This window comes from Ranitomeya variabilis, chromosome 5 (assembly GCF_051348905.1).
Source record: "Ranitomeya variabilis isolate aRanVar5 chromosome 5, aRanVar5.hap1, whole genome shotgun sequence".
In the NCBI taxonomy this organism is placed as follows: domain Eukaryota; kingdom Metazoa; phylum Chordata; class Amphibia; order Anura; family Dendrobatidae; genus Ranitomeya; species Ranitomeya variabilis.
Window position 1 is genome coordinate 130,087,522 of NC_135236.1, and position 23,207 is coordinate 130,110,728.

At 44.9% G+C, this 23,207-nt stretch overlaps 1 protein-coding gene across 1 annotated transcript in view; it reads left to right on the forward strand.

The window, feature by feature from the left end:
* Nucleotides 1-23,207, forward strand: part of IGDCC4 (immunoglobulin superfamily DCC subclass member 4) — a 124,909-nt gene that overhangs the window by 74,114 nt on the left and 27,588 nt on the right. The window contains exons 5-11 of the mRNA XM_077263310.1: nt 5,207-5,341; nt 9,479-9,634; nt 17,091-17,501; nt 17,597-17,761; nt 19,788-19,925; nt 22,608-22,778; nt 22,906-23,136. Of these exons, the coding sequence (XP_077119425.1) occupies nt 5,207-5,341; nt 9,479-9,634; nt 17,091-17,501; nt 17,597-17,761; nt 19,788-19,925; nt 22,608-22,778; nt 22,906-23,136 (1,407 nt within the window). The remainder of the gene's footprint in view (nt 1-5,206; nt 5,342-9,478; nt 9,635-17,090; nt 17,502-17,596; nt 17,762-19,787; nt 19,926-22,607; nt 22,779-22,905; nt 23,137-23,207) is intronic.

The following is a 23,207-nucleotide window of genomic DNA, read 5'->3' on the forward strand; positions in this document are numbered from 1 at the left end:
TCGATTGGGTTCAGGACTGGTGACTGTGGAGGCCAGATCATCTGGCGTAGCACCCCATCACTCTCCTTGTTGGTCAAATAGCCCTTACACAGCCTGGAGGTGTGTTTGGGGTCATTGTCCTGTTGAAGAATAAATGATGGTCCAACTAAACGTAAACCGGATGGAATAGCATGCCGCTGCAAGATGCTGTGGTAGCCATGCTGGTTCAGTATGCCTTCAATTTTGAATAAATCCCCAACAGTGTCACCAGCAAAGCACCCCCACACCATCACACCTCCTCCTCCATGCTTCACGGTGGGAACCCGGCATGTAGAGTCCATCCGTTCACCTTTTCTGCGTCGCACAAAGACACAGTGGTTGGAACCAAAGATCTCAAATTTGGACTCCTCAGACCAAAGCACAGATTTCCACTGGTCTAATGTCCATTCCTTGTGTTCTTTAGCCCGAACAAGTCTCTTCTGCTTGTTGCCTTTTCTTAGCAGTGTTTCCTAGCAGCTATTTTACCATGAAGGCCTGCTGCACAAAGTCTCCTCTTAACAGTTGTTGTAGAGATGTGTCTGTTGCTAGAACTCTGTGTGGCATTGACCTGGTCTCTAATCTGAGCTGCTGTTAACCTGCGATTTCTGAGGCTGGTGACTCGGATAAACTTATCCTCAGAAGCAGAGGTGACTCTTGGTCTTCCATTCCTGGGGCGGTCCTCATGTGAGTCAGTTTCTTTGTAGCGCTTGATGGTTTTTGCCACTGCACTTGGGGACACTTTCAAAGTTTGTCAAATTTTTCGGACTGACTGACCTTCATTTCTTAAAGTAATGATGGTCACTAATTTTTCTTTACTTAGAATTTGTATTATGGCAAGAAAAAAGCAGCTAACAGTCTATTCAGTAGGACTATCAGCTGTGTATCCACCAGACTTCTGCACAACACAACTGATGGTCCCAACCCCATTTATAAGGCAAGAAATCCCACTTATTAAACCTGACAGGGCACACCTGTGAAGTGAAAACCATTCCCGGTCACTACCTCTTGCATTCTCTTGATGAGCTTCCAAGAGTGTGCAAAGCAGTCATCAAAGCAAAAGGTGGCTGGTTTGAAGAACCTAGAATATAAGACATAATTTCAGTTGTTTCACACTTTTTTGTTAAGTACGGTATATAATTCCACATGTGTTAATGAAAATACAGAAAAATCTTTAAATGAGAAGGTGTGTCCAAACTTTTGGTCTGCACTGTATATGTATGTCATCTCCCCTGTATATAGTAAATACCTGTATGTCATCTCCCCTGTATATAGTGCATACCTGTATGTCATCTCTTCCTGTATATAGTATATAGCTGTATGTCATTTCCTCCTGTATATAGTATATACCTGTATGTCATCTCCTCCTGTATATAGTATATTCCTGTGTGTCATCTCCTCCTGTATATAGTATATACCTGTATGTCATCTCCTTCTGTATATAGTATATACTTGTATGCCATCTCCTGTGAATAGTATATACCTGTATGTCATCTCCCCTGTATATAGTACAAACCTGTATGTCATCTCCCCTGTATATAGTATATACCTGTATGTCATCTCCTCCTGTATATAGTATATACCTGTATGTCATCTCCCCTGTATATAGTATATACCTGTATGTCATCTCTGTATAGTATATACCTGTATGTCATCTCCTCCTGTATATAGTATATACCTGTATGTCATCTCCTCCTGTATATAGTATATACCTGTATGTCATCTCCTCCTGTATATAGTATATACCTGTGTCATCTCCCCTGTATATAGTATATACCTGTGTGTAATCTCCTGTATATAGTATATACCTGTGTGTCATCTCCCCTGTATATAGTATATACCTGTATGTCATCTCCTCCTGTATATAGTATATACCTGTGTGTCATCTCTTGTATATAGTATATACCTGTATGTCATCTCCTCCTGTATATAGTATATACCTGTGTGTCATCTCCCCTGTATAAAGTATATACCTGTGTGTCATCTGCTCCTGTATATAGTATATACCTGTATGTCATCTCCTGTATATAGTATATACCTGTGTGTCATCTCTCCTGTATATATTATATACCTGTATGTCATCTCCTGTATGTAGTATATACCTGTATGTCATCTCCCCTGTATATAGTATATACCTGTATGTCATCTCCTATATATAGTATATACCTGTATGTCATCTCCTCCTGTATATAGTATATACCTGTTGTGAATTTGCTTTTTGGCTCCCTCTAGTGGTTACTAGTGATTTGAATCTGGGTATGTCAGTCATCCCTTGTATGCTCACCTGGGCCGTTAGTTCAGGGGTGTTGCTATATAAGCTCCCTGGACCTTCAGTTCAATGCCTGGCAACGTTGTAATCAGAGCTAATCTGTTGTGCTCTTGTCTACTGATCCTGGTTCCTGCTAGATTAAGCTAAGTCTGCTTTCTTGCTTTTTGCTATTTGTTTTTGTTTGCATTTTTGTCCAGCTTGTACATAATCTGTATCCTAACCTTGCTGGAAGCTCTAGGGAGGCTGGAGTTCTCCTCCCGGGCCGTTAGACGGTTCGGGGGTTCTTGAATTTCCAGTGTGGAATTTTGATAGGGTTTTCGTTGACCATATAAGTTATCTTACTACATTCTGCTATTAGTAAGTGGGCCTCTCTTTGCTAAACCTAGTTCATCTCTGTGTTTGTCATTTCCTCTTACCTCACCGTTATTATTTGTGGGGGGCTTGTATCCAACTTTTGGGGTCTATTATCTGGAGGCAAGAGAGGTCTTTGTTTTCCTCTTCTAGGGGTAGTTAGTCCTCCGGCTGGCGCGAGACATCTAGCGACCAACGTAGGCATGTTCCCCGGCTACTTCTAGTGTTGGCGTTAGGAGTAGATATATGGTCAACCCAGTTACCACTGCCCTATGAGCTGGATTTTTGTACTTCGCAGACTTACTTGTTCCTCTGAGACCCTCACCATTGGGGTCATAACAATACCTGTATGTCATCTCTTGTATATAGTATATACCTGTGTGCCATCTCCCCTGTATATAGTATATACCTGTGTGTCATCTGCTCCTGTATATAGTATATTCCTGTATGTCATCTCCTGTATATAGTATATACCTGTGTTTCATCTCCCCTGTATATAGTATATACCTGTATGTCATCTCCTCCTGTATATAGTATATACCTGTATCTCATCTCCCCTGTTTATAGTATATACCTGTATGTCATCTCCTCCTGTTTATAGTATATACCTGTGTGTCATCTCCCCTGTATATAGTATATACCTGTTTGTAATCTCCTCCTGTATATAGTATATATCTGTGTGTAATCTCCCCTGTATATAGTATATACCTGTATGTCATCTCCTCCTATATATAGTATATACCTGTATGTCATCTCCTCCTGTATATAGTATATACCTGTATGTCATCTCCTCCTCATGTAGTATATACCTGTGTGCCATCTCCCCTGTATATAGTATATACCTGTGTCATCTCCTCCTGTATATAGTATATACCTGTGTGCCATCTCCCCTGTATATAGTATATACCTGTGTGCCATCTCCCCTGTATATAGTATATACCTGTGTGTCATCTGCTCCTGTATATAGTATATTCCTGTATGTCATCTCCTGTATATAGTATATACCTGTGTTTCATCTCCCCTGTATATAGTATATACCTGTATGTTATCTCCCCTGTTTATTGTATATACCTGTATGTCATCTCCTCCTGTTTATAGTATATACGTGTGTCATCTCCCCTGTTTATAGTATATACCTGTTTGTAATCTCCTCCTGTATATAGTATATACCTGTGTGTAATCTCCCCTGTATATAGTATATACCTGTATGTCATCTCCTCCTATTTATAGTATATATCTGTGTGTCATCTCCCCTGTATATATTATATACCTGTGTGTAATCTCCTCCTGTATATAGTATATACCTGTGTGTAATCTCCCCTGTATATAGTATATACCTGTATGTCATCTCCTGTATATAGTATATACCTGTATGTCATCTCCTCCTGTTTATAGTATATACCTGTATGTCATCTCCTCCTGTATGTAGTATATACCTGTGTGTCATCTCCCCTGTATATAGTATATACCTGTATGTCATTTCCCCGTATATAGTATATACCTGTATGTCATCTCCTCCTGTATATAGTATATACCTGTATGTCATCTCCTCATTTATATAGTATATACCTGTATGTCGTCTCCCCTGTATATAGTATATACCTGTATGTCATCTCCTCCTGTATATAGTATATACCTGTATGTCATCTCCTCCTGTATATAGTATATAGTATATACCTGTGTGTCATCTCCCCTGTATATAGTATATAACTGTGTGTAATCTCCTCCTGTATATAGTATATACCTGTATGTCATCTCCCCTGTATATAGTATATACCTGTGTGTCATCTCCCCTGTATATAGTATATACCTGTGAGTAATCTCCTCCTGTATTAGACCTCGTTCACACATTATTTGGTCAGTATTTTTACCTCAGTATTTACAAATAAAACTTGGAGCAAAACAATCAGAGGAAAAGCATATTAGAAACACATCACCACTTCTGTATTTTTCTCCCGCTCGTGGTTTTGGCTTATAAATATTGAGGTAAAATACTGACCAAATACTGAGCGTGTGAATGTGGCCTTATACACAGCCTCCACCTGCAGCGCCTCGCTCTTCTCTATACACAGCCCCATACTGCAGCAGCACCTCACTTCTCTCATTTTCCCCATGACATTTCTCATTTCCCCCCTCACATCTCTATCCATGAGGCTCCTCCCTTTCCCTTGATGTCGTGCCTCACAGGAGCACCTCCATTCTAGACACCACGGAGCTAGATGTGGCCTGTGCCTGCTATGCATAGTGGGCGGGGCTATGTGGAGTGGGCGTGGCTCGATACATACACACACATACACACATACACCCATCTTTATATATATATATTTTTTTTTTTTGGTGAATTGTTCGGGCTGTACCCTCCTACTTAAGCCACACACTTTTCTTGTCACTTTTCAAATGTCACCTGAAGGGCAAAAATCAAAATTCTAGAGCAAAAATGTTCAGGCAAAATGTACTATTTTTTTGTGCTAGAAAGCTGTTTTATAGACTCCCCCGTTGTTGGATTGCACATATGAGGGTGTGAATATGTGCGTAATCTTGGATCATTTTCTTGTTTGCTGCCTCATCTAGATTGGAAACCATTACCTGATGAGCTTACAATTGTCAGAGCTCCGCAGAACCTGACGGTGGCAGTGGGTCAGAGTGCAGTAATGGAGTGTATAGCTGAGGGGGATGTGACACCGGTCATCTCCTGGTCTCGTCAAGGTAAGCATTGATCTTTTGACAGAAACACTACGTTACATTTTTAACTCTTTGACTGACCGGAGTTTCTTGACATCTTGCACCATTGGTAGCTGGTAAAATTTTCAACACTGACATGTACCAATTATTCCTCAGCTATCTACCGTATATACTCAAGTATAAGCCGACCCCCCTAATTTTGCCACAAAAAACTGGGAAAACTTAATGACTCGAGTATAAGCCTAGGGTGGAAAATGCAGCAGCTACTGGTAAATTTCAAACATAAAAATAGATACCAATAAAAGTAAAATTAATTGAGACATCAGTAGGTTAAGTGTTTTTGAATATCCATATTGAATCAGGAGCCCCATATAATGCTCCATACAGTTTATGATGGGCTCCATAAGATGCTCCATACAAAATACGCCCCATATAATGCTGCACAAATGCTGATTATGACCCCGTAAGATGCTCCATACAGACATTTGCCCCGTATAATGCTCCACAAATGTGGATTATGGCCCCATAAGATGCTCCATACAGATATTTGCCCCCATATAGTGCTACACAAATGCTGATTATGGCCCCATAAGATGCTCCATACAGATATTTGCCCCCATATCATGCTGCACATGGCCACATAAGATGCTCCATACAGATATTTGCCCCCATATAACGCTGCACATGGCCCCATAAGATGCTCCATACAGATATTTGCCCCATATAACCCTGCACATGGCCACATAAGATGCTCCATACAGATATTTGCCCCATATGCTGTTGCTGCGATTAAAAAAATAAAAAAATTACATACTCACCTCTCCGGCCCCCGGCACTTGCTATAGTCACCTGCTCCCCGTTCCACCGCTGACCGCTGCTGTGTCTTCCCATCCTCTGCACCAATGTTCAGGAAGAGGGCGGCGCGCACTAATCGCGTCACCGCGCCCTCTGACCTGAGGGTCACTGGAAGACACAGCGGCGCCGACGGTGGAACGAGGACAAGGTGAATATCGTGCACTGCCCCCGTCTTACTCACCTGCTCCCGGCGAGGTCCCTTCACGTCTGTTCCCTGGCGCCGCATTTTCTTCCTGTAGTGAGCTGTCACCGTTACCGCTCATTACAGTGATGAATATGCGGCACCACCCCTATGGGAGGTGGAGCCGCATATTCATTACTGTAATGAGCGGTACCATGTGACCGCTCACTACAGGAAGAAACTGCAGCGCCGGGAAGCAGGGACCTGCAGGGGCCGCGCCAGGAGCAGGTGAGTGTTATTAGACAGCCCCCGCTCCCCCTCCCCTGCCGACCCCTGGGTATGACTCGAGTATAAGCCGAGAGGGGGACTTTCAGCCCAAAAAAGTGGGCTGAAAATCTCGGCTTATACTCTAGTATATATGGTAATTGCATGCTGTAATACCTCTATGCCAGGGATGTCAAACTCAAAAACACAAGGAAGAGGACCGAAATTAAAAGCTTGGACAAAGTCGCTGGCCAAACTTGATATTTATTAAAAAAAATGTCTACAATTGAGGAAATCTTTCTTAATCATCAATTAGAAGAACTAACTTTTTCAGATTGAAATAAACTTAATGGGGTTGTCCCATAAACAAAGTTCATTTTAGTAAATAGGTCTTAGAATAAAATATTAGAATATTATGTTATGTAAGAGCAATAAAAAGCGTATGGCCCAATGGTCTAATTTCATGTGTAATAACAAAGGACAAAAAACCTTAAATAATGCAGATAATAAAGTATGATGCAAACAAAAGTGCCCCCAAACACAGTATGATACCCCCGCAGTGAACTTTTCCACATGCACAGTATGATGACCTTACTGTACCCCCTCCCTCAATCCCCCCAACAAAAAATGGTGGCTCCATCACGGTATGATTCTCCAACTTTTATCCCCACACAGCCATCCTTACAGTATAATGGCCCCAAAAAGTGCCCCTTACAGAATAATGGGCTCCACATCGTCCTCCAAACAGCATAACGGAGCCCTGCATTGAATTCCATTCAGTATAATGGCCCCACCTAGTTCTCCATACAGTATAATGGTCACACAGTGCTCCATACAGTATAATGTCCACGAAAAGTGCTCTATACATTATAATAGCCCCACATAGTGCTCCATACAGTATAATGGCCTCACATAGCGCTCCAAATATTATAAAGGGCCCCACATAGTGCTCCATAATGTATACTCGGCCCCATATAGTGTTGATACAGTATAATGGCCACAAAAAGTTCTCCATACAGTATAATGGCTATACAGTATAATGGCTCCTCATAGTTCTCCATACAGTATAATGGCCCCACATACTGCTCTATACAATATAATGCCCTCCATAGTACTCTATACATTATAATGGCCCCACATACTGCTGTCTACAATATAATGGCCCACCATAGTGCTCCTTACAGTATAATGGCCCCACATACTGCTATCTACAGCATAATGACCTCACATAGTGCTCCATACAGTATAATTGCCCCACATAGTTCTCCATACAGTGTAATGGCCACAAAAAGTGCTCCATACAGTATAATGGCCCCACATAGTGCTCCATACAGTATAATAGCCCCACATAGTACTCCGTACAGTATAATTGCCCCACATAATGCTCCATACAGTATAATGGCCTAACATAGTGCTTCTTATATTACAAAGGGCCCCATATAGTGTTCCATTCAGTATAATGGGCCCACATAGTGCTCCATTCAGTTTATTGGGCCCCATGTAGTGTCCAAAAAGTATAATAGCCACAAAAAGTGCTCCATATAGTATAATGGCCCCACATAGTGCTCCATAGAGTATAATGGCCCCACATAATTCTCCATATAGTATAATGGCTCTATATACTGCGCTGTACAGCATAATGGCCCCACATAGTGTTCTATACAGTATAATGGCTCCACACAGTGCTCAATGCAGTATAAAGGACCCACATAGTGCTCTAAACATTGTAATGGCCCCATGTATTGCTCCATACAGTATAATGAGCCCCATAGTGCTCCATACAGTATAATAGGCCCCACATTAAAAAAAAAAGTGCTCACCACTGCCCGTTCCCCCTCTGCTCCAGTCTGTTCATAGTGTCTTCAGATCCTCTGCACATCTCAGTACAGGGGGCGCATTGTAATGATGTCATCTTGCATGATGCGCTGAGACGTCAGAGGGGCAATGATGGGAGATGGAGTGTCACCCCCTGAGGAAGCAAGAGGGATTGAGCATGGGGGCACGGTTGGTGGTCATGTTGCATAATGCACCCTATTATGGGTAAGATTATGTCTGTTACCTACATGATATGATTATCTATTTAGGAGATTCAGTGTCTTTCTGTTATATTTGATATGCACTTGCACTGTTACTTATGACCTGACATGTCATCTTTAATGTCCTTTCCATATGGCTAGTTTAATGTGGATAATACAATATAAATATATTTGGCTTTAAAGACTCCCTTTGTTTTTTTGTTGAAATATTGATTTGAAGTTACTAATGATGACTTTATGAATCTCATAAAGTCTTTTTGTATAATCTTATATGTGCCTAGCTCCTGATTCTATGAAGGGCCTTGTGGGTTGATTATTTCTAATTCATACATTGCATTAACCCTGTGTATAGGAAAATGCTGCCTGCTGCGCTTTCCTATACAGTAAAACAAACAGAATACAGACATATACCTCCGAGATGGAGACCGAAAGAACACACTTTTGACCTCCATCTGGTGGATGGGGACCTTTGGAGGCATTACAGTATATGTTGGGAAAAGTTCCTGAGTAAGTGCACAAATGCAGCGTGAACCTCCTTCCATCTATGCCTCCGACTACTTATTGTCTTGCAGGGTTCGTATCTCCATCAAAGGTTCTACCATATTTGACAGGAAAAATTGCACAACACTCAGCACTATTTTACCTGTCAAAACAATGGAAAACATGGCAGAACTAAACGAACACAATTATAGGTGCCTGTTTGTCTCTGTTGGAGATCCAGCTTTGTGGTATACTCACTATTTATCATACAGATGTGAATAGAGTCTTAGAGGCAAGCGTCATATCCCAACATTGCTCCTAGAGTTTTACTTTTGTATTGTGAATTCTGAAGCACGTCATTTCATGGTCTTATGAGAAGTAACCTACTTATTGTCTGTTGTGCAGATGGAAAACCAATCTCCTTTGATATCATCCTGCTGGGAGAGGGCAGTCTTCTGATTCAGCAGGTGCAGGCCCATCATGCTGGAGTTTACGTGTGCAGAGCTAAGAATCCACAAAGTCAGCACTTTGTCACCATTTCAGCCCATCTCCACGTCCTTGGTAATGGAAAAATGCATCTTAAACACTTATCAGAAAACATCAACTGGTTACCAAATGGATCCTAAGATGGACATTAATAGCATAACTGAGTGTTGTGATCCTGACCCATTATATCCTGGCAGAACCTTACTGGCCTGAAGCATCTAGCCTTCAGTATACAGATGGTGTCCTTAAAGTGGTGTATTTATCAACTATCTACCAAATAGGTATAAAGGCCCAGGTTCATCAAGACTGTGGTCGCGCACATCAGTCTTGATGAACGGTGCGCTGGGGTAAGATGCGTCAAACTCATTACGAGGCGTGCTCCTCAAAGACTGGAGAACGTTTCTGAGGGGTAAGTTATGATGAATTTCTCCTTCGGCACATTGGGGGACACAGGACCATGGGTGTTATGCTGCTGTCACTAGGAGGCTGACACTAAGTTGAGACAAAAAAGGTTAGCTCCTCCCCTGCAGTATACACCCTTATGCTGGCTTCCAGAGACCCAGTTCAAGCTTAGGCTACTTTCACACTAGCGTCGGGCTCGGCCCGTCGCGGTGCGTCGGGCCGAGGTTCCCGACGCTAGCGATGTCTCCGCCTCACAACGGGGGCAGCGGATGCATTTTTCCAGCGCATCCGCTGCCCCATTGTGAGGTGCGGGGAGGTGGGGGCGGAGTTCCGGCATCGGAAAAAGGTGGGGGCGGAGTTCCGGCGTCGGAAAAAGCGGACCGTTGGGAGCAAAAAACTTTACATGTAACGTTTTTTGCTCCCGACGGTCCGCCACAGCACGGCGCAACCGTCGCACGACGGTTGCGACGTGTGTCATTGCGTCGCAAATGCGTCGATAATGTTAGTCAATGCAGAAAAAACGCATCCTGCAAGCACTTTTGCAGGATGCATTTTTTCGGCAAAACGACGCATTGCGACGTAATGCAGATAACGCCAGTGTGAAAGTAGCCTTAGTGTCCGTAGGAGGCACACTGGATTTAAACCTTGTTATTCTGGACGAAGGGGGCGATGGATTCTCTCATGTTCCGATCTCCCCCGAACCAACAACAGGCGAGCACGGGAGTTTCACCTCTCCGTATCCTCTCCTGCGACGTGGGAAGCCACTGCCTGAGCTGACCTTTTTGGGCGACGGGCCCCTTTCACGGGCACCGATCTCCCCCCCAAGTAACAGACGAGCACTGGTGTGTTACCTCCAGTATCCTCTTCTGCAGCCAGGCCTTTTATTGCCGGACATCTGCCCTGCCCACCAGGTTTCACCCTCGGCTGTACAGAGGCACTCTTCCACTGTGGCGTCCGTGCAGCCCCCACTGCATCACCACTGAAAAAGAGCGGATGATGGAAGGAGGCGGACGGTTCCTCTCCACCCCCCTTTCATGGGGATGGTGGATGGAGGCTTCCCCAACCCTGCACCGTCCCAAGTAGCCCGGACACCTTTATGGGGTAAGTGCAGATGGCGCGCGCCCCTGCCACTGGGTATGGCCTAGGGGTTGGTTTTTTCTATGGTGGCTCACCTTTTCTGGGGGGACTCCTTAGCGGCAGGATCCTTTACAGAGCGACGCGATTCTTTTCCCCGCGCGCGCCGGCCGAGGCCAGAAATGTAGTCCCCGGCTTCGGCCCTTTCTAGGCAGCACTCCGGTAGGCTCCGCCCACTCCACGCATCACTCCTACGGCCCCGCCCACGCTTCTGGCGCTTCTCGCTCCCTGCGAGACTACACTTCAGGGTCTCGGCAGCCATCTTCCCCCTGCATGCAGCGCCGGCCAGTCTTTTCTCTCACCCCCACAGAGGATCTTCCTTCTCCACTCAATTGCGGGGCACAGGACCGGGTAAGGAGACGGCTCTGCTTCCCTGCAGCGCTACCCCTCAGCTTCCTCATAGCAGCTCTGTGCATTACATTGGGGTACAACATTTCCCAGTCAAGGGGTAAAAAGGTTACTAAGGTTCATACCACCTTTTTCTCTGCTTGTACCACCTGTCAGGCTCCTCTTCCCAGGCCTCAGAGCTCCCCGTTCTGCTCAACCTGTGATGCCCAATGTGCCCAGGAGCCCTCCGCCGCTACCGACCCCAGTGATCCTAGTCCCCCTGAGTGGGCCACGTCCCTGTCCCAATCCGTGGCTTCGCTAGCTAAGGCAATTGAATCCCTTCATGACCCCTCTGGGGAACGGGGCGTTCGTTTTCCTGGGTTAAGAGACCCCTCTATTACAGGGGAATCGTCGGCCAGCAGGGGCCGCTCTCACCCACAGGAGGTTCGGACATCCACAAAACGGATCCGCACTACCTCTCCCGATCATTCACCATGCCATTCAGCCTCCAATAGCTCCACTTCTCGCTCACCCTCCCCAGGGGCTAGAACCGATCACGACTCTGAGTATGAGTCTGAGGCGTCCATAGACCCGGATTCCCCAGAGTTCCGTTCAACTGTTGACTCCCTCATTGAGGCTGTCAATCATGCGCTAAAGGTTAATGATGACCCTAATTCAGCTCCGGATCACGCAGTTTCCTTCACTAGAAACAAGCGATCCCATAAGGTGTTCGCCTCCCATCCGGATTTTCTAGAGATAGTTAAGAGGCACAGGGAGCGACCGGATAAACGCTTTACAGGCAAAAAGGCTCTGGAATCTAAATATCCTTTTTCCTCAGAGCTGGTTAAGGATTGGACGGAACCACCGCTGGTGGATCCTCCGGTGTCGCGATTGGCTACCAAAACGCTGTTATCAGTACCTGACGGGGCATCAATTAAAAGTCCCACAGAGCGCCATCAGTGTATGAAGCCTCAGGTTCCTCCCTATTCCCTTCCTTCGCTGCGGCATGGGTCGCCAAAGCTATGGTTTTCTGGGCAGATACTCTGGCACCTTCCTTTCAGGACCACGCCCTTCCAGCTGAAGCGGCGGACCTCGCCAAACAAATTGCTATGGCAGCAGATTATGTGATGTACGCATCTTTAGACGCAGCAGACTGTGCGGCAACAGCGGCTTCAAAAGCCTATTTGGAGAAGAATTGGACCAACTTATTTCCGATGCTACAGGGGGAAAAAGCAAGTTCCTCCCTCAACACAGACCAAAAGCTGCTTTTCAGCGCCAACGGTATTTTAGTTTTCGCCCCTTTTGAGGTGGCCCTTTCTGGTCCAACTCCACTGCATTGTCTAGATCAGAACGATCTACACGCACAGACAGAGACTCTCGGCCTTCTTACAAACCGAATCAGTCCTGGAGAGGAAGACCTAGACAACCCAGAACCAGAGGTTCTAAACCTGCCAGATTTCCTTCACAATGACTCGGGGAGTATTCCAGTCGACACCACCAAGGTAGGCGGACGCCTGCTTCTTTTTCGTCATGTCTGGCTTTCCGTCATCCCCGACGAATGGGTCAGAGACCTGGTGTCGTCTGATTACAAAATAGAATTTTCCGTCTCCCGTCCAGCTCGGTTTTTTCCCTCTCGTCTCCCAAGTTCAAGAGCTCAGTCAAGCGCTCTCCATTGCGCCATCGATTCCCTCCGCCAAAACGGGGTCATCGTTCCGGTTCCGGAACACGAGAGATTCGGTGGTTTCTACTCAAACCTCTTCGTCGTACCAAAGAAGGACGGGTCCGTGCGCCCCATCTTGGACTTGAAACTCCTAAACAAGCACGTAAAGGTACGACACTTCCGGATGGAGTCCCTTCGGTCGGTCATTTCCTCATTGGAGCAAGACGAGTTCCTAGCATCATTAGACATCAGAGATGCTTATCTTCACATTCCAATCTTTCCGCCACACCAAAGGTTCCTCCGTTTCGCCATCCAAGAGGACCATTTTCAATTCACGGCCTTGCCCTTCGGTCTTGCCACAGCACCCAGGGTATTCGCGAAGGTCATGGCGGCTGTCATGGCCATCCTGCACTCCCGAGGAGTGGTCGTGTTGCCATACCTAGACGACCTTCTGGTCAAAGGTCCATCTTTTCATGCCTGCGAAGCAAGTGTCCGCATTACGTTGGATTCCCTTTCGCGCCTGGGCTGGTTAATCAACCTGGACAAATCCTCCCCTGTTCCAGCTCGAAGGATCTCTTTCCTAGGCATGATCATAGACACGTCCAAGGGGCTGATCTTTCTTCCTCGGTCCAAGGCCCAAGCGCTTCAACAGGGAGCCCAGACGCTTTCTCGCCCTTGCCCGCAGTCCATTCAGTTTGCCATGAAGATCCTGGGGAAGATGGTGGCCTCAATGGAAGCGATTCCCTTCGCCCAACTGCATCTCCGTCCCTTACAACAAGCTCTACTGGACAACTGGGACAGGAGTCCCTTTACCCTCGACCGACCATGCCCTCTGTCCCCGCAGACCAGGCAGGCGCTCACGTGGTGGACTTTGGAGTCAACTCTCCTCCAGGGGAGGACTTTTCTTCCGATCCATTGGCTGGTGGTGACCACCGACGCCAGTCTCCTCAGTTGGGGAGCGGTGTTTCTCCACCACACTGCCCAGGGGCGTTGGGCGATGCGGGAGTCGAAACTTCCCATAAACATTCTGGAGATCCGTGCTATCAGGTTTGCCCTGAGACGTTTTCACCCTCTGCTTGCGGGTCACCCAGTCTGAATACAGTCGGACAACGTCACAGCTGTGGCGTACATAAACCTTCAAGGGGGCACTCGCAGCAGGGCAGCGATGCAGGAGGTCACACACATCCTCCGTTGGGCCGAGAACAACCACTCCACCATTTCCGCGGTACACATTCCGGGTGTCGAGAACTGGGGGGCGGACTTTCTCAGCCGTCAGGGTCTCACCTCGGGAGAGTGGGAGCTCCATCCAGAGGTTTTTCATCAAATCTGCCTTCGCTGGGGGACTCCAGACGTGGATTTGATGGCATCCAGGCTCAACGCCAAAGTCCCCAACTTCATAGTGCGTTCTCGGGATCCCCGGGCCGTTGGTGTGGATGCTCTGATATTCCCATGGCACCGGTTCCGATTCCCGTACGTGTTCCCTCCACTTCCTCTGTTACCGAAGGTGATCCGAAAAATCAAAATAGAGGGGATTCCGGTGATCCTTATCGCCCCGGATTGGCCGCGTCGCGCATGGTATGCGGAACTAGTGCATCTCGTATCCGACGTTCCCTGGTGGTTGCCAGACCGCCCAGATCTACTGCGCCAAGGACCGATCTACCATCAGAGCTCAGGGGCCCTACGTTTAACGGCGTGGCTGTTGAAACCTGGTTCCTAACTCAAGCAGGTTTCTGCCAGCAGGTCATTTCCACCATGATCAGAGCTTGCAAGACGTCTTCCGCTCGCATCTACCACCGCACCTGGAAATCCTTCTTCTCTTGGTGCAGACTCCGCGGTCGTCCCCCCCTCGTTTTCTCCATTCCCTTCATTCTGGAATTTCTCCAGTCCGGCTTGGATTCCGGCCTGGCCCTCAGTTCCCTCAAGGGCCAGATTTCAGCGCTGTCGGTGTTGTTCCAGCGTAAGATTGCTACTAACTCACAAGTCAGGACCTTCATTCAAGGGGTCTCCCACGTGGTTCCCCCCTACAGAATGCCACTAGAGACCTGGGATCTCAATTTGGTCCTGAGCGTCCTTCAGGAACCTCCGTTTGAACCTCTGCAAGACGTCCCACTATCTATTCTCTCTTAGAAGGTGGCCTTCCTTGTAGCAATAACGTCTATCAGGCGGGTCTCGGAGTTGGCCGCACTTTCCTGCCGGGCGCCCTTCCTTTCCTTCCACCAGGACAAAGTAGTCTTACGCCCATCTCCCGCTTTTCTCCCTAAGGTGGTGTCATCTTTTCACCTCCATGAAGATATTATTCTTCCCTCTTTTTGTCCACAGCCAAAACATAGGGTCGAAAAGGCCCTTCACACTTTGGACGTGGTACGGGCTCTCAAGAGGTACGTCTCTAGGACTGCCTCTTTCCGTAAATCGGATTCCCTCTTTATCCTCCATGTGGGTCATAGGAAGGGTTCAGCCGCGTCTAAGGCTACGATAGCCAGATGGATCCGATCGGCTATCCAAGAAGCTTATCGAGTCAGGGGCAGACCCATCCCGGTGGGGGTTAGAGCTCACTCTACTCGGTCAGTTGGTGCTTCCTGGGCCATTCGGCACCAGGCGTCGGCGGAGCAGGTTTGCAAGGCCGCAACATGGTCTAGCCTGCATACTTTCTCAAAGCACTACAACGTCCACACTCGTTCTTCCGCGGATGCGGCCCTTGGCAGACGTATTCTGCAGGCGGCCGTTGTGCATTTATAAGTCAGATGGTACACAGAGTTATTTGGTTGTATTGTTACCCACCCAGGGACTGCTTTGGGATGTCCCATGGTCCTGTGTCCCCCAGTGTGGCGAAGGAGAAATAGGGATTTTTGTGTACTCACCGTAAAATCCTTTTCTCCGAGCCACTCATTGGGGGACACAGCACCCACCCTGTTAGCCTTACGGCTCGTTACCTTTTTGGTTCTTGACTTTTTCTGACATGTTATACTCTAATGTTATGTATTATATTGATATTAATCTCCTACTGCTTTTGCACTGAACTGGGTCTCTGGAAGCCAGCATAAGGGTGTATACTGCAGGGGAGGAGCTAACCTTTTTTGTCTCAACTTAGTGTCAGCCTCCTAGTGACAGCAGCATAACACCCATGGTCCTGTGTCCCCCAATGAGTGGCTCGGAGAAAAGGATTTTACGGTGAGTACACAAAAATCCCTATTTTCCATCTATTCTCTGTCACACCTTTCCTTTCATCTGTGTTTTTTCTTCACTACGGGCATAGTTTTCTTTTTACATATGTGTTATAGCCTAATTTATCTTTATCAACCTGTTGCAAAATTTTTGCATGATTGTACTCCAGTACCCCACTGGAGTACAAAATCTGGCTAAACTTTTCTGCCGAGTTGAGAAATAATGTGCAGCATTTTAAAGCCAATTGAAATGATTTTGCGACTTTTTACTCTAAAAATGTGTAAAAAAAAAAAACAAAACCAAAAAAACTATCATCTTTGAATGTGCTCTAATTCAATAAACACTGTGAACCAATATTGAGGAATTTAATGCAAAATCAGCCAGAACAAAAAGAAAGCCAAAAAAAGTGGCTTAAAAAGTAATCAAATTATGAATTAGTGGATTGGAATTTAGAGTGGAATAAATATGGTTCCTCACATTAATCTTAAAAGGATTTTCCACTACTTTTCCAAGGTGTCCAGAGACTCTGTGTACCCCTCTGGACCACTGGTGCTCCACTCCCGTTGCGTCTTCTGAGATGGGACTGGAAATTATGACATCATAATAATACAGTCATCTAAACTAATTAATTAACTAATTAAGCCACCATTTAACTGTCAGGTGACTGATAGGCAGAGCATCATCCCAGAAGAAGTGATGACATCCTGTTCATCAGTCACTCGCATCTTTATAACTTTCCCTTCCATCTTGCGACCATAAAAAAAAGTGGTGGAAAACTCCTTTGAATTAATTTATAGGTTTGTCCTAAAATATTTTTTTCTCTTTTATTTATGTGTTATTTTTTAGTGCCTCCAGTTATAACTCAACCCCCAGAGACCATCACACGGGCTCGAGCAGGGACGGCCCGCTTTGTGTGTAGAGCTGAAGGTGATCCAGAACCAGCCATCTCTTGGTTAAAAAATGGAGAGGCGCTTTTCTCCAACGGCAGAGTCAGGATACAGCCAAGGGGCAGCTTGGTCATCACTCAGGTCGCTCTGGAGGATACTGGCTATTACCAGTGTGTGGCAGAGAATATTATGGGAAGCATCTGCGCTGTGGCAAAGCTCCATGTTACAGTCCAGGAAGGCTTGCCTGGTCCACCACAAGCCTTGAAATCCCAGGCTGTAACCAGCAAGACAATATCTGTGGCATGGGATAAACCAGAGAGCAACTGGGAAAGGGTTGTGGGCTTCTCTCTTCATTACACCAAGACGGATGGTACGTATGTTTTGCATTGTAGCCCTCCGTGTGTTCCACATAATGCAGACAGGAGCTTGCCTAGCACCATAAAACCTCCTGTTCATACCTTTCAGGTTCCAATAATGAAGAATATCAGTTTGCAGTTAATAGCAACACCACAGACTTCACCGTGAGATACCTGGAGCCTGGGACCGGCTACACCTTCTACGTTGTGGCATATTCCCAACAAGGAGCCAGTCGTGCTTCAGAGCCTATGGCAGTGCAGACGTTGGATGATGGTATGGAGACATTTATTGATCAGAACTGACAGGATGGAGCATCCGTCACAAACGTACTATTGTATCTGACTGCTGTATGATGTTTGTAAAACATTTTATTGTCCACTTTGGTGAAGCCTGACCAATGAATGAGTACAAACACAGACGGGAGTAGTGAAGAGGAATTCATGATCTATCAGTTATCCTGGATACACATTTAACTGTCGGGACAATTTTACTACTGGACTAGTGGTATGGCTGTACAGGTCCTCGTACAATAAAAATGATACCTGTCTTGTAGTAATCTGATGCGCCAGTGCTGAGAAATCCAGCTTTAAAGCCGCATGCAAATTAGCCTGAAAGAGCTTGGGGGTCTCGAAGAGTACATTGACATGCCACTAATACACTTCCGTATACTGTAATGACTCTATATAATATGAGTTTAATTTTTTGTGTTAAAGAACTGAAATAAATTAACTTTTTTAATGATATTCTAATTTTGTGAGAAGCACCTGTATGTGCAGGAAGCTGTATAGAGGGACATACTTTACTAGCCATCAGGCTTGGACTGGCGAACAGGAGAATCCTCCAGTGGGCCCCTCTGCAAAAGTAGGCCACAACCCTCTTATATGAGCAGTACTTGGCACTACATACCTGAATCACTATGTACAGACAGAGGCAGCATCTTATTAATTTACCAATCTACCCAGTTCATTGTTATATACATTTGTGATTGAGGATAATGTCACATTTGCATGTAGCTGAAGAGTGGGGACCTGGAGTTTGTTACTGGTGGGTCCTTGCCACCCCAGTGCGACTCTGCTAGCCATAGACACTTTGTGGGCTGATGCACCATGCTCTATATGGTGGTCATGCTCTACTGGAGAAGGCCTCTTTAAATGTGGCATCTGATGAGGCAAGTTATAATGATTTCTGTTGGACTAATATTAGAATCCAACATGTTGAAAATTCTGCATGCCTCCTCATGAAATGAGTGGTCCAGAATAGGGCTGCACAGAAGCCTATTTGTGCCATATTACGGCTTCATTCCTCTCGAAAGTTGTGCCGAGCTATATTACATTAGTGTGCAGGACACTTTAACAGTCAGTTTGGAGAACCCACTCATCACTGTATAATACAAATGTATAAACCTTTCTGATGTACTTTGGGCCAAATGTATCATTTGTGAGGTTTTTGCGTCACTTTTCTTTTTGGTCTTTTGGTGTTTGTTGATTTTTTTTAAATTAAAAATAGCACACATGGTTCATGAATTTTGCACAAAAAGCAAACGGCAAAATTTATTTGCAGAAAAAATGCATGTTCTTCTAAAATATTGCAAAATCTGTTTCTTCAATGTAGGAAGAGTTACAATTGGTGAATCAGCCAAAAAATACCAGGAAACCTCCAAACACCTTCAACAATTGTGAGCATAAAAAACAAAACAAAAAAACAAGCAAGGCTAAAATGAAAAATAAGCAAAAACCCCCCACCAAAAAGGAAACACTAAAGGCCCAAATGTACCGTAATAAAGAATTGTACCCTCTGTATTTAATTTTTTCACCTTTTTTATTTCGGTGTTTGCTGTCACTGAATGGAGACGTTCTTCCTCGCTTCCAGTAGCTGAAAATGTCTAATTCTCGCCCCACTCTGAGCTGAGAAATGGACGCAATGCTAAGTAGAAAATGCACAATTTCTTCTCTGCTGGGATAGATTGATATATTGTTGGTAAATCAGCTTTTCAGTGCAAAGTTCATCATCACCCGGAGTCTGGATACAATTATATCTCAGCTCTGCGCAGGACTAGATATGGGTGGGATTCAGCCTTGGGGGGGTTCTCATTCACTGACAATAAACCTGAAACAAAAAGTTGCATTAGGGAGTCGTACAATTCTTCATTTTACAATGACTGAGTTTTATTTCCACGAGACTGTAAATTCAAGAAAACACTTTGCATAACGGCAAGTGCAAATAAACCATAAATTACTAATTTAATAGGGGTCATTAATATTTTTTTCTAAATCACATGATTCTATGTTTATCCTTACAGTTCCTGGAGCTGCTCCCATGCTGGCCCTGAGTAGCCATGATCCAGAGAATCTCCATGTCAAGTGGCTCCCCCTACTGCTCGAGATGCGCAATGGCCAAATCACAAAGTATCGCATTGAATATTGCACCCAGAAAGATGGTGTGTTTCCTAACTTACATGTGTCATAAGATACTGTTAAATTATATGAACCTAGGTGATAATGAAACAGAATTAATCCGCTGTCTCTTATGAGTGTTGTGCCAGAAACACCAGTAAAGGACTGGAATAACATTTTTGGTGTACAAAAAGCACCAAATTTGATTAATTTCACGGGCAGTAGTTGCCGCACCCCTGCCCCTGTTCCTTCCCATCTCCTCCTATTTGGGTGGAACTTATTCAAACTGCCATGAAAAACATTTTCTGCTTGCATGTTTTAAAAGCTTTTACGCTATTTTCTGGCTTAAAAGTGTTGATGAATCTGCCTCTTTATGTTTGGTCAAGTTAAAAACACAATAGGAATGGTTTTGGCATAGCCATATAGATTGATCAAAAGCATTAAAATAAGTCTGTCAGCACAAAATGACTGTTCAAACCATGCACAGGCACAATTCTGTGCACCTTCCCACCTACTTATTTCCCATCTATCTCTTCATTTCTCTGGCTCCTGTAAAGTTCCTGATAATCAAGGAAGAGGAAGGCAGAGATACACACGTGGTCAAAATTGTTGGTACCCCTCGTTTAATGACAGAAAAGCCCACAATGGTCACAGAAATAACTTGAATCTGACAAAAGTAATAATAAATAAAAGATCTATGAAAATGAACAAATGAAAGTCTGACATTGCTTTTCAACCATGATTCCACAGAATTAAAAATAAAATAAAACTCATGAAATAGGCCTGGACAGAAATGATGGTACCCTTGAAAATAATGTGACAAAAGGGACATGTTACATCACAGTGTGTCCACTAACTAGCATCACAGGTGTCTACAATCTTGGAGTCAGTGAGTGGGCCTGTATATAGGGCTACAGATACTCACTGTGCTGTTTGGTGACATGGTGCGTATCACATCAACATGGACCAGAGGAACCGAAGGAAAGAGTTGTCTCAGGAGATTAGAAAGAAAATTATAGACACACATGTTAAAGGTAAAAGTTATAAGACCATCTCCAAGCAGCTTGATGTTCCTGTGACTACAGTTGCACATATTATTCAGAAATATAAGATCCATGGGACTGTAGCCAACCTTCATGGACGTGGCCGCGGGAGGAAAATTGATGACAAATCAAAGAGATGGATAATACAAATGGTAACGAAAGAGCCTAGAAAAACTTCTAAACAGATTAAAGGTGAACTTCAAGCTCAAGGAACATCAGTGTCAGATCGCACCATCTGTCATTGTATGAGCCAAAGTGGACTTCATGGGAGACAACCAAGGAGGACACCATTGTTGAAAAAATAAATCATAAAAAAGCCAGACTGGAATTTGCCAAACTACATGTTGACAAGCCACAAAGCTTCTCGGAGAATGTCCTATGAAGAGATGAGACAAAAATTGAACTTTTTGGTGAGGCATATCGGCTCTATGTTCACAGATGGAAAAATTAAGCATATCAAGAAAAGAACACTGTCACTACTGTGAAACATGGAGGAGGCTCTGTCATGTTCTGGGGCTGCTTTGCTGCATCTGGCACATGGTGTCTAGAATCTGTGCAGGGTACAATGAAATTTCAAGACTATCAAGGGATTCTAGAGAGAAATGTGCTGCCCAGTTTCAGAAAGCTTGGTCTCAGTCGCAGTTCATGGGTCTTGCAACAGGATAATGACCCAAAACACCCAGCTAAAAACACCCAAGAATGGCTAAGAGGAAAACATTGGAGTATTCTGAAGAGGCCTTCTATGAGCCCTGACCTAAATCCTATTGAGCATCTTTGGAAAGAGCTGAAACGTGCCGCCTGGAAAAGGCAACCGTCAAACACGAGACAACTGGAGCAGTTTGCTCTTGAGGAGTGGGCCAAAATACCTGTGGAGAGGAGCAGAAGTCTCATTGACAGTTACAGGAATCTTTTGATTGTAGTGATTGCCTCAAAAGGTTGTGCAACAAAATATTAAGTTAAGGGTACCATCATTTCTGTCCTGGCCTATTTCATGAGTTTTCGTTTTTTAAAAATTCTGTGGAAGCATGGTTAAAAAACAATGTCTGACTTTCATTTGTTCATTTTCATACATCTTTTATTTATTATTACTTTTGTCAGATTCAAGTTATTTCTGTGACCATTGTGGGCTTTTCTGTCATTAAACGAGGGGTACCAACAATTTTGACCACGTGTGTAGATGAGAAAAGAAAAGTATACTGAACTGCTTGGGGTGAATACCCTGTGACCCAAGCTGGGGGTTCACAAAATTATTAGGGAAGAGGAGAATTAATTAATTAAGGGGATCTTGGAAAGGTACATGGGAAAATACAACATGGATTGAAGATATTGATACAGCCAGAAATCATCCTCGGGCTTTGTTATAAATGCCTGTGGTGGAATCTGTGAGGTTGGACCATGATGGTGTCCGCAGTGCCTGGCTCAGCAGTTTATAGACTCACCCACAACTCTTGGCATTGCTCCAAAACTTCAGTTACTGTAAAATCTCTGACAAAACATCCAAAAAAAAGCTTTTTATTAATGTGATCTATTATTTTAATGTGCCAGGTTTCTACTGATGTCCATTCCGAGCTGTAGAGTTTAGGAAATAGGAGGAGGTCCAAGCTGCGGGGCTTTGTGAGTGGTGTCTATGATGTCTCATACATGGCTGGGTTTCTACATTTCATTGTTTTTCTGACATTTCAGGTGTGGTGAGCGTGCTGGAAGTTGGTGGAAATGAGACCCAGATCATGTTATCCTCATTGCAGCCTAATACTGTATATAAAGTCCGGATCTCTGCCGCCACCACGGCTGGATATGGAGTGCCCTCAAACTGGGTGCTGCACCGCACTTTAGACAGAGTGAATCAGACATACGGTGCGTAACTTTATGGCATGAAGAACTGATTTGTATTGTGCCTTAGATGTTTGCGTCCATTTATTGTGCTTTGTATGGTATCATCGGCCTCTTTCTTAGTTTATTTCTTTCTTCATTTCCTCTACAGTGGACCAGGCCCCAATCCAGCTACAAGTCATTGCCCACACAGACTCCCTGCTTGTGACCTGGCAGCTGCCCTACTCTGATTTCCAAGTCACGGGATACCGGCTGTATTACCGCATGGTGTGCCCTTTATTGAACCATAGCATCTCCTGCCCGCGGCAAGGACAGGATGACTGGGACGTGGGGCCGATTAAACTGAAGAAGAAAAGGAAACAATATGACTTAACTCATTTAAGTAAGTTCCCTGCCGCAGATCAATGGGCAGTGTCTTATGCTGCTTCTGGATGGGCCGCTAATTCCTAGAAA